Source organism: Pomacea canaliculata, linkage group LG4, assembly GCF_003073045.1.
Source record: "Pomacea canaliculata isolate SZHN2017 linkage group LG4, ASM307304v1, whole genome shotgun sequence".
In the NCBI taxonomy this organism is placed as follows: domain Eukaryota; kingdom Metazoa; phylum Mollusca; class Gastropoda; order Architaenioglossa; family Ampullariidae; genus Pomacea; species Pomacea canaliculata.
In genome coordinates this window covers 34,481,815-34,497,800 of record NC_037593.1, presented here as the reverse complement: position 1 = coordinate 34,497,800, position 15,986 = coordinate 34,481,815, and the positions used below count along the sequence as shown (strand labels likewise).

The 15,986-nt window shown below is 47.9% G+C and overlaps 1 protein-coding gene across 3 annotated transcripts; it reads left to right on the top strand.

The window, feature by feature from the left end:
• The first annotated feature begins 9,111 nt into the window (after window positions 1-9,111).
• On the top strand, window positions 9,112-15,002 carry LOC112563164 (protein ABHD15-like). Of its 3 annotated transcripts, XR_003098975.1 has the most exons (4): window positions 9,112-9,890; window positions 12,187-12,335; window positions 12,628-14,378; window positions 14,844-15,002. XR_003098975.1 is itself a non-coding variant. In XM_025236928.1 (3 exons), exons 1-3 carry the CDS (start codon window positions 9,848-9,850, stop codon window positions 13,813-13,815), a joined length of 1,380 nt encoding a protein of 459 aa, XP_025092713.1. In that variant the 5' UTR covers window positions 9,112-9,847; the 3' UTR covers window positions 13,816-14,457. The 3 variants fall into 3 exon arrangements, 2 of the variants coding, with proteins under 2 accessions (XP_025092713.1, XP_025092714.1); XM_025236928.1 differs by lacking the exon at window positions 14,844-15,002 and having other exon boundaries at window positions 12,628-14,457; XM_025236929.1 differs by lacking the exons at window positions 9,112-9,890; window positions 14,844-15,002 and adding an exon at window positions 11,523-12,074 and having other exon boundaries at window positions 12,628-14,457.
• The last annotated feature ends 984 nt before the right edge of the window (window positions 15,003-15,986 follow it).

Here is a 15,986-nt window from a genome sequence, read left to right as displayed (position 1 = left end):
CAGGTTACCTTTCCCAGGTACGTCACACCTGAAGGCTCATTGTCACACTGAGGATGAGTGACTGTAGACACGTGCATGTATCCAGACATCGCTGTGGTGTCAACTGTGTGTGAGTGTCCATGGTGTACAAGTAGCCTTTAAAGCAACATCACCTCTTTTGGATCTGTTTCGCTTCTTTTGAATGTCATCAAATTTGTTACTTTCTACACCTGCCACACTATTTCAAATATAGCTTTTGCTCCTTTTACTGTATTTTGCTCGCTGCTGTAGACTTGAACCACACAACTCGCTACAAATGTATTAACACCTATGTGGAGTGGCGATAATACACCATGGTTCTAACTCTGCAGGTGTTTTTCTAACTCTGTGGTGTTTCCCTTCCCCTTGTTGGAGAATGACATTTAATGATGCCTGCTATAGTTTGCTAGTTATCATTAATGTTTATATCCGAATTCATTTTTTGTTTACTTAGGTTCAGCTGACGAAAGCAGAAGTAAACATTCTGCCATTTGTGATACGTGGTTGGTTTACCCAGACCTTCATCTCACTGACTCCGACCAACCAGTCTACCTTGGTCCACGCTCGCAAGGTTTGGCCTCACCTGCTCCACCTGTGGCAGGAACCTGTAGAAACTATAGTTTTTAAAACATTAATTTGATGGGCATGATAAACGTTTTAAAAACATTTTCTGCAAACATTTTTAAAACGTTTTATGATACATTTGAAAACGTTTTATGTAAACATTTTAAAACGTTTGCATGCTATCTGGGTACACTGAGTACCTGGAGACAAATCGTTTGAGAAAAAACATTACATTTTCGTGTAATTAGCTGCTACCAGCTGATCAGAAACAATTGGAATAAACTGACTAGGACTAGACAATTAAACAGAGCTAGCTGTACAAGGGATGCAACTCTCTCAAACGTTCTCTAACTGCGGAGAGAGAGATTGTCTGTACCTGTCTACAATGGAAGTCAGTCTGTATCACCGTAACAGTCTATGACAACCGTTCAGAATGTAAACAGACACATCAGACAGGTTCACTCCACGTGAAAAACAATTGTTGATTACTGAGCTCAGCCAGAGCCTAGGTGTAAACACGAGTCAGTCCACTACATACTGATATCTGATGACTATTGTAACCATCCTCTACCTACTATAGGCTGATATCTGATGACTATTGTAACTATCCTGCTACCTACTATAGGCTGATATCTGATGACTATTGTAACCATCCAGCTGCCTACTATAGGCTGATATCTTATGACTATTGTAACTATCCTGCTACCTACTATAGGCTGATATCTGATGACTATTGTAACTATCCTGCTACCTACTATAGGCTGATATCTGATGACTATTGTAACTATCCTGCTACCTACTATAGGCTGATATCTGATGACTATTGTAACTATCCTGCTACCTACTATAGGCTGATATCTGATGACTATTGTAACTATCCTGCTACCTACTAAGGCTACTATAGGCTGATATCTGATGACTATTGTAACTATCCTGCTACCTACTATAGGCTGATATCTGATGACTATTGTAACCATCCAGCTGCCTACTATAGTCTGATATCTGATGACTATTCTATCCTGCTACCTACTATAGGCTGACATCTGATGACTATTCTAATGACTATTCTAATCATCCAGCTACCTACTATAGGCTGATATCTGATGACTATTGTAACCATCCTCTACCTGCTACAGTGATCGTCATGCCGATGCTACATTTATCTATGATGGAACTGGCCATATTCCAAAGTAAGCAATGGACTGATGCTTGTATGATTGCAATGGTTAACTTGAAGAAAAGAAATATGAAATAGTGTTGTAGCATTACATTAAAGTACATTAGGGCGTTACATTAAATTGCATGCATTGTAATTTCTATTGGAAATGAAATTGGAAAGATTAAATTTATCTCCTTCATCCTTATTTAAACCACCTGCTTCACAATCGCGGTGAACTATAATTTTAAAATAAATTGTTATATATGAGGCTTCTATACAAAGTCTTGACTACTTTAATAATCTATACATACTGTAAACAGTGTGCTGATGAGCAATATGGCTAGTAGTACTATAGTAGTTACACTACTTGAGACTGTGACTGGGATAAACGACAGAACGTGAGTCTCAGCTTGAACAAAACTTATTTCTGCAGGTCAACCATCACTATAGACATGCTGTTTGTGTCAATGTGTCAACCATCACTGTAGACATGCTGTTTGTGTCAACCATCACTATAAATATGCTGCTTGTGTCAATGTGTCAACCATCACTATAGCCATGACGTGCACGTCAACCGTGACTGTATTTATATATAGCTATACAGCTATTGTATGTACCCCAAATACTGAGTGTTGTCGTCGTTTACCTGTTGTTACAACAGTTTATCGGTGAAGGACAAGAGCAGCTTGTATCGTACTGTATTCACTTGCTACAAAGTCATCGGGACAATCCAGTGCTGTGGTAGTCAAACTGTGTAACAGGCAGATACTTGTCAAAGTCTGAAATTCCTCCTGTTGACAGACATGTCCTGTCAAGAGAATTCTTTGAACTTTGTTGTGGCCGGCAATTCTGGTGTCCGGTCACTTAATCCCCGACACTTCATCCCCAGGCACTTAATCCTTTATAAAGCATTATGTAATGCTTCTGTCAAAGCATTGAATTCGAATACGTCATCCCCACACACTTATTCCTGTATAGAGCAATGTGTGATGTGTGATTTCTAATCACTGATTCTTTTATAAAGCGTTGTTTAATGCCTGTATAACACGAACAAACAACTCTGTGGAGGGTTGGCATCACGCCCTTCAATCTCTCTTCTCCTGTCATCACCCAACGATGTGGACATTCCTTGATGGTCTTCGTAAGGACTGTCAGCTACACAAGATGTCTGTTCTACAATCATCGCCGGCACAGAGAAGCGTCCAAAGAGGAAATACGCTGAGTTAGCAACAATGTAGAGAGATATGAGTCAATGGATCGTCTTCTGTACTCCGATCATTAGCTTACCTGTCATATTGATTAACAACAATTACCTTGCGAACACTTAAGAACAATTTTCATATCATATTGTTGAAGAACATTAAATTTACTAGCTTATATGAACTTTAACTAATGTTGTAGATGTTCAAATGACGTTGAAGTTAAAAGCATGATTTGAATTTGAATTTCAATTACATTTTTTGCTGACTTCATAATTTTTATAGTTAAGGATTTAGTTTAGGGATTAAGTGTCTGGGGATGAAGTGCTTAGGGATTAAAAGTCTAGGGGATTAAGTGTCGGGGATTAAGTGTCGGGGATGAAGTGTCTGGGGATTAAGTGACTGGGAACCGGCAATTCTATTACCTGCACGCAGGACCGATAGACTGAACTTACTCACTCTGCCATGAACGGAGTGACAAAGTCGTTGTCCACAACATCTACAGGTGTCTGTCACACACTGACACCATCAGTAGCTCTACTGCATAAGCAACAAAGTCATCTGTCACTGTCCATCATAGCAGACGCATAATCCAAAAGATTTGCGATGAAATAAACTGGAGAGATTTTTCTTGTACTAAAATGAACCGAACCATGTATTGTGTTCTCTTATTCTTAGACGAACATTTTGTGTTAGAAATGGAGATGAGGTATTTACACACAAACAACTCACCTATTACAACTTAAGTTGAATGTTGTTTTTTTTCTCTGTCGACAGAACAAGCTTCAGAGATAACGGAGGAGAATTATTTACTTTCACAAGATAACAAATCACACTATTTACTGTGAGACAATAGGGAAAACAAGAAACGATAATTTTGTGTCAGACAATAGGATACAAACTATTTACTGTCAGGCGACTATTGGAAACTAATAATTTACTGACTAGAGAAAGAAACTATTTTTTGCCAGACAACAGGATATAACCATTTAGCGCCATCTGTTGTGCTAGTGGGCCTCTCATTTTCTTGATTTTTTATTGTTTTTTCATAATAAAAAACTGTAGTTTATCAAAACTTCTGTTACTACATTGAGAAAGGTGAAAGTTGAAAGGTAAAGGAAGTAATGGTTTGATCCCGCCTTCCACACGCCGCCGCTAGATGGAGCGTATCATGTGCATCACGTGCTCCTAGGAGAGAGATTCTCTTAACAGTAAAAATATTTCAATACACGACAGCGTTAGTTATACAAGTGTCTTAAACTGTTTGTTGGCTGTTATTTAAAACCCTTTGTAACCTTACTGTCAGGGATATGGAAGACTGTGTTAACATGAAAAACGCAGAAATACGAGGACTGCATGAACTGTCCATTCCTGAGTCACGTGATGTGAGGGGGGCAGACGACTTCATCCTCAGCCAGCATCGCCATCACAGCAGCAACTGGTTGTCACACTTGACTCCAGGGTCAAGCTATTTCCAGCTCTTAAAACCTGCGATAATGTCGCGGGTGTGTCATGACAGACATGTCCATCGTCGCCTCCAATGACCAGTCAAGGAGTAGTGTCCCCTGACGCGACAGAAATGACGTCCCTTGAGCTGTGAGTAGCAGGCGTTAGAATCACACGGCACAACAACAATCAACAATACATAATACAGTTACACCCGGTGTAGCAGGCAGACCTGAATACCTGATTCCGACTAGCAAATGATGTGCATTCATTCGCGCACACTAGCGTTCACACACTGCAGGGTTGAAACAAGGAAGGACAACCTACATCTGTTGGTCTTTCATATAACTACACGTACACGTCCTTTGTGGAAGAGTCCCCCATTTCTGCTTATTTTGTTTACATGCAAACAGAGGCCACAACCACACACATTACTAGTAATTGTGGCAGATCAGTCTGATTTAAATGGTCGCTCAGGCCAAAGTAGGCGAGATGAGGGTGACTGTCACTCAGCCAAATTTCAGTCAATGTCACCAAAGAAGTATCCATGTGTAACAGCAAGTTTTTTGCTTTCCAGCTTTTTGCGTAGAATAACTCTATGACGGAATACCGCCATGTCGATCACACACACACAGCGAGAGAGAAAAAGAAGGAGGGAAAGCTCACGGTGCTAGTACAACTGGAATTCAATCTTTATCGAGGAGTCGTCCGCCATATTGACAAGTGCTGAGAACGTGAACACGTGACGTGTCAGCAGCAGCTAGTAGATGCGACTATTGAGGTGGTACAAACAACTCGCCAGGCGACCGGTGTTTTAAAGGCTGGAAAATTTTCTTGCAGAGCGATTCGGTGACACAACAGTTAGCGTCTGTGACGGTTGGCTGTCCTGGGTTCACCTCTCGTCTTGGGCACCCTGTTCTTTCTCTGCATGTGGCATCTGTGAACAGAGCTGGCTGTCTTCCCATGATACAGCCATAGTTCAAGACGTAGTTACTGGATCGGTGTACAACACCCATTCGCTCCGTTATTCTCTCTGTGACAGTATTACTACTGACACCGATACTACCAACTACAGTCCTACTTGTTGTACCCTATAATGACTGTAGTGCTGCTAGTGTCGCAATTGCCACGACTCACAGAACAGAAACAAAAATTTCTTCTACTTCTTTTAACTTTGTTTTTCTTCTGTGACGTAATCTTTCTTACTGGTACGAACGTTACCTGACTTACTCTGTGGTGTGTGGGTCGGGACACTGAAAGAAGACATTTTGACGCAAGAAATGCCAGCATACAATGGGATGTAACTCCGCTACCCTGAGCGCCACAGTTTCTTATGAAGTAGTCTCCCTTGACCAATGTCATATGCATTGAAACCGGTTTTCGTCAATAATCCGTCGGAAAACAATCGGCGAAATCCGAAATCGACGAAAACCGAGGCAATTATTTTTATATGAATCAATGTAAATCCGATTAATTCATCCTGAACACTCCAAAACACATTTTGAATAAAATAGGGTGTTTAGTACTAAAACCAATAGGACATTAATAGAAAATAAATATAAAAGACTAATGTAAACACTGCTGGCTCTGGAACATCTGTTTTGTTCGCACGATGGAACTGAAAGGAAAGGGTGAACTTTATTAGCAAGGGAAACACTTGACAGAGACAGTGACATGTGAACACATGTGATGTCACGTTGTAACGTGCGTTGTTTATTTTGAAACTGTAAAACGCAAAACAAACACATGAGACTGAATACTGTACACGCTGTAATCACTGACATGTAACTGTAGTATCAGCACGCGCAGTCAATAAAAAGGAAGGACAGAAATACTGGGTAGCAATGCAATTGTTTGTCTAGACGCTCAGGGTGTTGCTCACACAACAAACATGGAGAACGCGTGGGTCGTCTTCTGTTGTCGCTACATTAGATGGAGTTGACTAGCGGTTAGTCGTCACCTGAGACAATCACAGGTTGTGACGTACACTTTGACATGGAGTCAAGACGGGCTGAAACATCATCATAAAGTCAGACGACGACTTTTCTCTCCAGACCGCGAGCACTACCTGAAGTGACCACCCACACCACGTGACTGCGGGCCGTCACCACGTCCTCAATATTGTAATCCTTCATCACTCGCACTGCAATATGAGCTTGATCAGTAAAGAGCCTCCATCATACCCGAGTCGTCAGTAAGGTCACACCAGCACGTCTGTCCACTGTTGTGCCGCCACTGATGGAGGCGACGGTCGTGCCTGTTGTCGTAACATTCTCTGTTAACATTCAAAGACAGTTTCTTCTGTTGGTCATGTGTCGGAGATACAGCGTACATACTGACCGACACTGGGATATAATCAGTTGATCACATAACATGACAGACACGCGTGACTAACATACTGTCATCTTCACAAGACTGTTTCTCACCTGGTTGTTATTCATCACACCGTTAACTGTCGACAGACGTTACACTACACAATACCCACACCTACCCGTAATACCAACACGGAGACTGTGTAGGAAGCTGACCACATCACGACCGCACGTGACACAGTCAACTGGCCCCTGACCTGTGTGACCCTGACCTCGGTGTTACAGTCGTGTGACACCTCGCTCTCTGTACAAGACTGGACTCAGCAATGTATTCGTGCCGCTCGACTTCCCTGACGACGGTCGGTGGAGAGCGGAGGGGTCTATTCCACTTGTCAGTCGGCGGGTGGGTCTCCATGGTAACAACTTGCCACCCACCGATGGAGATGAGGAACTTGTGTCAGCAGCTTGTCGCAGAAAGTCTTGAAGTGTTGTGACCTGTCAGTCATGGGTGTTACATAGGCAGAAATGCACGTGTTACACTGTCCTCTGTCCCTGACATGTGTTTATGTTTGTGTGGTGTGTGATGTCATCACACTTTGTAAATGACGTCATGATAATGACACGTGTTGCTACATAATCTGTGTCACAGCCGATTTAAGAGGACACATCTAGTTTTACCTGCATCACAACATCTCCATCAGGTGTCTCACCAACGTAGAAATTATCACCTGCTAAACACCTGGTGGTGATTATGATCGATGAGTGCGACATCTAGCTGTGTGTCTATTATCACATCACACGCTGCTGTACCACTCACATCCAGTCAGGCCCCACTTCATCAACGATGTGCAGTTCGTATTTTATTTGTAAAGAACTTGCCAGGGGCAGTCCTGCGGTGCAACAGTTCACACCTGACACAGGGAGGATTAGCAGCACTGGGTTCAGATCTCGTCTCAGGCACGCTGTTCTTTCTCTGTCGGAAAGTGTATTGCTACTTTTAAACAGATGATGTTTCACATCTCTACTTTTAGTCAAAGAAAAATATATATGTATATTGTACATTGCTATTTATGGAATTTTGGATTATTGTTTGTACTCTTGCTTATTTTACATGTTTGAATATTGTTACTCTTTAGGTTATATTAACACACCTGAGCTGACGCGACCAGGTAAGGTATGTGCAGTAAGCTAATTCAGCGTTCGTAATTATGTATATACTAGAGGCTGTAGAACCACACCTACTCGTGACGTGTGCAATACGAACAGGTCCAATCACCCTGAGTTCCTGAGCGTTCACAAAACAGATCCTCAGGTGAAAAGTATCGCAGACTAAAAGAGGTAGGTAAATATATTTGTGGCTATTTAAATATTCTTAAATGTTGACACATGCCCCCCACAATGTAGCAGTTACATATCGGGAACTATGTCACTGCTGACTAAGCCCTTTTGTGTGGAAAATATCTGAGTATAAATAGGGCGTGGATGTCTTTTCTAGTTTTTCAGTCTCTCTTTATAGATATAGATATAGATATAGATATAGATATAGATATAGATATACATAGCAATGAAATAAAGTGAATTTGAGCATTATTGTACCATAAAGAAATGTTCTAGACCAGGGGTGGGCAATTAATTTTCCCAAGGGGCCGCATGAGAGATTGGGATAGTTTTAGAGGGCCGGACTAATATAGTTAACTCAGTTTTACCCAATACTGTATATGTAGTATATATACTATCCCTTCGCCAGCGGGCTGGCCGGTCAGAGACAGGAGGCGGGCCGGATCCGGCCCACGGGCCGGCCTTTGCCCAGGTCTGTTCTAGAAGGTTGATAGGACAACATCATGTTACCATTGTTGGAACAAGACCAATTATCTATTAACATCTCTTACAAATCTAGTGTCTACTAATGTACTAATGTCTACATACTGGTGTGGTGTGACGTGTTAGGTACTGGCGGGGGTGGGTGGTGTGGTGTGACGTGTTACATGCTTGCGGGGGGTGGGTGAGACCGCACAGTGAGGGGTTGTGAGGAGTCACAGAAGCTGCCAGCAGTGCGGGCGACTGCTCACCCTCCCGAGCCGTTTACCTGTTCGTCCCCTGTAATCATAGCGCCCTCTGACGTCAGTGTGACGTCAGTGTGATACTTTTGAAGTGTGCCGCTGGCAAGGTGGGAAAATCGCTGTTCCAAATATAGAAGGCTACCTGCGGACTTGCCGAGCTGACAAAGTCCACGGCCCATTGGGCTCGCAGGTAAAAACGAAGTTTCACAGGTCAAGTCGGGTCACTTCCGCCCTCTTCCTCCACCATCCACCCGCCTCTCCGTGAACCTCTGGCAACTCACCTTGGCACTCACATCCCCAAGACGCTGACCGGTCATATTCTGTCCCCCCCAAACCCCCACATCTCCCCACATGTCCCCATCACCTTCACACTTAGCAGCAGCTTCCCTCGCTCTCTGTGACCCGACTACCGGAGTGCAGCTGTTGACGTGGCACGAGGAGTGTTTGTTGTACACCGTCTACTCTCCTCCCTCCTTCCAGCAAGTGTAGTCGCTACTGGCTACCACGTGCACACAGCGGCCCTCTCGGCCCTCAGTTGTGCGCAGCGCGTGCGAACCCTGGGCCCGGGGCTGGCGGCGCCACCAGCTGTGGGGCGGGCGGTGATGTTGTCTGGCAGTTGCTTGGCTGCTGACTTGTCTACACACGCGGTCGTGGATGTCGTCAGCAACAGTCGCTCTCGCCACTCGCCTCATCAGCCCCCCCACCTGCCGCGGCCCCACCCCCACGTCCAGCTGTGCGCCCCATCCCGCCCACGTGTAAGGAGGGGGGGAAGCAATAAATTGTGGCTTCACGTCCAGCCAGCCAACACTAGCCGATCTCCGTCTCCAGGCGCTGAGCTGCGCCCGCCTGCACTCGACGCACCTTTCTCGGCCTGGTGTATGTTTTGCTGTAGACTGCACGTGCGAGGATGTTTGCAAGTCCGCACTGGGTGGGCTGCAGTAACTAAGTCGCCTCGCCACCCGACTGCCACGTATGGTGTCGTCAGTCGCTGGATTTTGTTTCACCTGTAGAGCTGCCGACTGTGAAATTCCACGAAGACGGTTGTGGTGGTGCTACCTGCTGCACCTGTACCTGCAGCACCCTCTGTGAATGGGGTCCACAGGTGTTCACAATGAACGAGGCCGCCTGTCAGGTACGTGTGCTACCCAGCTTCCTTTGCCTGCCTACGTGCGTTCGTGTGTGTGTTTCTCTCTCTGTGTATGTACAGTATGTGTGTACTGTGTGTTCTGTCTATGTGTACAGTGTGTGTGTATAGTGTGTACAGTGTGTATGTACAGTGTGTATGTGTAAGTGTGTTCTGTCTATGTGTGTACAGTGTATGTACAGTGTGTATAGTGTGTATACAGTGTGTGTATAGCGTGTATACAGTGTACAGTGTACACCGTTGTCATGCCAATGACCTGTGGGTTCACGCGATGCAGGCTATGACCGCGCAGTTTGCTGTGACTGAACAGTACAAGGGCACTGTGAGGTGTTACTAGAGGACTGTGAGGTGTTACTAGAGGACTGTGAGGTGTTACTAGAGGACTGTGAGGTGTTACTAGAGGACTGTGAGGTGTCACTAGGGGACTGTGAGGTGTCACTAGGGGACTGTGAGGGTGTCACTAGAGGACTGTGAGGTGTCACAAAGGGACTGTGAGGGTGTCACTAGGGGACTGTGAGGTGTTACTAGAGGACTGTGAGGTGTTACTAGAGGACTGTGAGGTGTCACTAGGGGACTGTGAGGTGTCACTAGGGGACTGTGAGGGTGTCACTAGAGGACTGTGAGGTGTCACAAAGGGACTGTGAGGGTGTCACTAGGGGACTGTGAGGTGTTACTAGAGGACTGTGAGGTGTTACTAGAGGACTGTGAGGTGTCACTAGGGACTGTGAGGTGTCACTAGGGGACTGTGAGGGTGTCACTAGAGGACTGTGAGGTGTCACAAAGGGACTGTGAGGGTGTCACTAGGGGACTGTGAGGTGTTACTAGAGGACTGTGAGGTGTCACTAGGGGACTGTGAGGGTGTCACTAGAGGACTGTGAGGGTGTCACTAGAGGACTATGAGGTGTCACTAGGGGACTGTGGGGATGTCGCAACAAAGCATTGTACAGACGCACGTGTCATCAGTCAATGAGGAGACAGCGCCATCTGTTGGACACGTGTGTTAGCATAGCACCAGCCCCCTTCATGCATACTCTCATAGGTGTGACCTTTCTCTGGAGGTCAGGGGTCAATGAATGCACCCAGCAGTGACACCATCATGGAGAGCATGCTTACAGTTGATTGTCTGTTGACTTTGCTTTGTAAAGTAGGAAAACAGCTTTTTCACTCCCTGCTTTCTTCCACAGACCTCAGTCGTCATCTGTGTTTGTAGCCAGGTGGTGATGAGGTGAGGTGTGAGGTGTGAGGTGTGATACGTCACAGGTTACTGGCCACACGGTTTACAGTCGTCCGGTCACACTAACTCCTGCTCACTCGTTATTCTGAACTGTGAACTCTGGGGAGCAAGTCACCGAGCTTCAGTCTACAGATTATTTTCTTTTCTGCAAACATAATGTACTATACACACACACATAGTAAAGTAGTAAAGAGACTTAGTGGTATCGTGAGTGGTTCACAGTGTCAAAAGGATATCAGGTGAATGCTAAAGTCCAGCCTCTCCTTTCGTGACTTCCCCTCTTACATACTTTCTTACATACACACAAACATCCGAGAGATGGACTATGCTGATTGAAAAGGTCAAGTTCCGCGACCCTACATGTCAGGTCAGGGTTTGTGAGGGCAGTGAGTGAGTGAGTGAGGGCAGTGGGTGAGTGAGTGAGAGCAGTGAGCGAGGGCAGTGAGTGAGTGAGAGTACACACAGGAATGCCGGGTGGCCGACCTGTGGCTCTCAGCCCCAAGAGGTGAACACCCGAGCCATCAGCCACTTCCCTGTGCACCAGCAAACAAAACCGTTAAGTCAGACATGGCGGGTGGGGGATGGGAGCTGAGTGGGTGACTGCTCCTGACAGCAGCTCTTTGTGGCCTCACCCAGGCTGTCAGTGCGCGGGCTTTATGGCTGATCGGATGGCTGATCGGACACGTGGGGGGAGATGGAGGAGGTGCCTATCGACGGCGTGTGAAGGCCGCCGTTGTTGTGACTCACAGAAGTTGGGCAGACGCCGCTGTGGCTCCAGCAACAGTTTGGCCTCCAAGCCGATGATGCTGGAACTTTCCACCGACAGGACTCGCTGACAGCGGCCATGGCGGTAAACGCTGGTCCTGACATCCCATGTCTGCTCACCTCCTGAAGCCTCGCATCACTGACCTGGTGGGGTGGGGGAGGTGAGTACAAAGGTGAGAGGTTGACTAGCCCCCCGTCTTCTCTCTCTTTGTAGAGAGCGTGGTAAGGTCACGTGTGTGGTGGTACTGTATAGAGTGTGGTAAGGTCACGTGCTCCTTGTTGCAGGTCCCATGGTTGTGGGGGAGGATGGAGCGAGCTGGTTGCGGGCGGCTGTGGCGCTGTGTGTGATGTACTGGCTGCTGCTGTCCTACCCACTGACACTGGCTCTCACCTGCCTGGGCACGCTGCTCATCACCGTCCTCATCTACCTCAAGGTAAGACTTGTTGATTGTCCTCATCTACCTCAAGGTAGCCCCCCCGTCCATCATTGTCCTCACTGACCACAAAGTCAATGCTTCTCCTCGTCATTTCCTCTCCTTTGCTTGTCTTTTGTTCCTTCATCTGCTTCTCTCTGTCTTCCTTCTGTTAGCACCCTTCTAGCTTCGTTACCACCCGATGTCTCCCTCCCCAGTCCTCAAGGAGAGCCGGCCACGCCCTCTAACCCCACACCCTCTAACCCCACGCCCTCTACCCCACGCCCTCTAACCCCAGGTGTTGTGTCCACAGAGACTACTGCGGGCCCGCGAATGTCCTGCGCGCCTCACCTGCCGGGACTCGGCGCTGGCCCGTCACGTGGGGGCCCACTGTCCCACCTTTCGCCACATCCTGCGCCTGCCAGCCTGGGCCCGCAACTGTCACGTGCAGAGTTGTCTGGGACTGCTTGCCTGCCGCCAGGGGGCGCACTTTGCGCGCGAGTACCTACAGCTGCACGACGGAGGGCTGCTGGCCCTGGACTGGGCGGTGGGCAGTCAGTACGTCTCGCCTGCTCACCCGCTGCTGCTGCTGCTGCCGGACCTGACAGGAAGTGCCGTGCAGCTGTCGGCGCTGTGCTGCCAGGCCTTGACCTTGGGGATGAGGGCAGTCGTGATCAACAGACGCGGACAGGCGGGTAGCATTGTCAGCACCCCAAAGCTACCTGGTTATGGAGACACCTCTGACCTCCGTGAGGTCATTGGGTACCTGCAACGCACCCACCAGAGAGCCGCCCTTTGCGCTGTCGGGGTGGGGACCGGGGGAGACGCGCTTCTGTCTTACCTGGGGCAGTTCGGCTCCTCCGCCAGGCTGTCGGCCGCCGTGTGCATCTCCCCATCATACAACGCGGCTGACACGCTCCACGGCCTCCCCACACCCTACTTGCAGCTCTACCTGTCCCACCTGAAACAGGCGGTGCTCAGCAACGCCCAGGTGTTCGGGCCCCTGGTGCAGCGGGCGCGAGGCGCGTGGTCCGTGAAGGAGTTCGACCAGAAAGTGGTCAGCACGTGCGCCGGTTACAATGACCTGGAGGACTTTTGGGAGGACAACGAACCGCTGCGGGAGGCCGACGAGGTCAGCGCCCCCGTGCTGTGCGTGTCCAGCCTCGACGACCCGGTGTGTCGCCCCCAGCACATCCCCTACGACCTCTTCCGCGCGCTGCCCAACTTCTTCCTGCTGACTCTGCCCCACGGGGGCCACGCGGGCTTCCGACAGGGGCTGGGCGGCCTGTCCTGGGCCGAAGCCGCCGCCATGGACTTTGTGCAGGCCATGCTCAGCTTTCAGCCATGCACGTGCTACGTGGCCAACGGCGTTCACGTAGCCACGCAGACCAACGACTTGCTGGACTGGACGCCGGACCCCCTGACCCTCGACCTAGTGACCTTAGAGCCTGAAGACACGAGTCGACTTCCTCGGACGCTGCCTGCGGAGTGGCACGGGTGACGTGCGTGCTGGTGACGTGAGGCTGTGTGACGTGACTGCTTTAGCAGCGTGCTGTGACCTGCCTGTGACCTCACACTAACTTGGAGGTAACGGAGGGGTGAGTACCTGGATTATTTGGGACTCCCCCCACCCTGAGTACGGTGCGCCATACCCTGAGAGACCTTCACCTGTGACCCCGACGCCCACCACCTGGACAAGAGGAGGGACAGGATGGACACGCAGGACCTGCCACATAGACGGCAGTGGTCACGTGACGGGACGCCAGGACCTTGACTGTGATGGCGACAAGCAAGTCATTGACCTCTGTGTCACTGTCATGTCACGAAGTTGTATGTCATATGTTAATTGGAGGTGTAGAGGATGTTGACAGACGACTTCCTACTTCTGGGAGGAGCCTGCTGCCTCGCTCTGGTGGTCAAGGTCGTCAGAAAGGTCTTGAGGTCAAGGTCGTCAACAGCGAGAAGGACGAGACGAATGAGAAAAGGTGTGACACTGTAGGGAGTCTGAGTGTGAGTGTCAGCTAGGATGTACCAGCCAGTGGCTATGTCAGCTAGGATGTACTAGTCAGTGACTATGTCAGCTAGGATGTACTAGTCAGTGACTATGTCAGCTAGGATGTACTAGTCAGTGACTATGTCAGCTAGGATGTACCAGCCAGTGACTATGTCAGCTAGGATGTACTAGCCAGTGACTATGTCAGCTAGGATGTACTAGTCCAGTGTGTCAGTGACTATGTCAGCTAGGATGTACTAGCCAGTGACTATGTCAGCTAGGATAGCTATGTCAGTGACTATGTCAGCTAGGATGTACTAGTGTGTCACTAGTGACTATGTCAGCCTATGTCAGCTAGGATGTACTAGCCAGTGACTGTCAGCTAGGATGTACTAGCCAGTGACTATGTCAGCTAGGATGTACTAGCCAGTGACTATGTCAGCTAGGATGTACTAGCCAGTGACTATGTCAGCTAGGATGTACTAGCCAGTGACTATGTCAGCTAGGATGTACTAGCCAGTCACTATGTCAGCTAGGACAGTGTGTGGATGTACTAGCTCTCTGCTCGCCAGGATGTGTAGAGCCACTCGTGTGTCTGCTGCAGGATACACATTGTGTACAGACTAGTATCTCGTGCATCCCAAACAATAAATAACAACATAAATAAACTATTAACATCTTATCACAAGTACAACGCATGACTCGTCTGTTTCCTGTCCTCGTTTTTGTCAATGTGCGAGTGACTGCGCATGTCTGCATACTCACTGACATGAACTTCCGGTAGACACTGTGACACAAACACATGGCAGACACTGTGACACAAACACATGACAGACACTGTGACATGAACGTCTGCTTGATGTCGAAAAGCGCAAGAAATCAACTGTTTGCTGTGTCATACGGGTATGTACATCTCTTGTATGTGGGCGAGGTGTTGGGAGGGCGAAGTGGGGGACTGTGTGCGCATGCGCTGTGCAATGGAAACTTCCTGACAGGAGGGCTCTACACGTAACACCTACACGTAACACCTACACGTAACACCATGTTTCTCCAAAGTCTTACTCTTCCCCCACCCACCCCAAGTCAAGGTGTCATCGAGTGATGACGGGCAGAGGTTCACACCAAGCACGCGGTCGTCAGTGCAGGTGAGTTACGGCGAAGAAGCCGGTGACAACACCCAGGCTGGTGCACGCGCCTCCACAGCAGACCAGGCGTGAAAACCTGCAACGCTCAGGTGAGCTGCACTAGTGCACTGGGGTCATGTAGCACCTGCAATACTCAGGCTGTCAGCAGGCTCACGTGTAGAGGACAGTAAGTAGGTATATCATATCATATAGTATATACAGATGTACAACATACAGCATGTACAGAGATACAGATAGTGGGCAGCAATCAGTGTATACATATATATATATATGTATATGTATATAGTGGACAATATACAGTGTATACAGAGATACATACAGGGTCAGTGAGGTGTGACGGCTGGTTACAGTGGTTGCTGACACTATGGCTACTGTGTCAGTCACGGCGCCAGGCTGGTGTCGCACGCGGTGACCCAATCTTTTCTAAACAAAACTTTGTTGTTCAGGCGGCTACTGCAGTCACACGTTTACTGCTCTTACGGGTACTTGCTTACAGTCACTTACAGTTGTATGACAGGTACTTACTTACAGTCA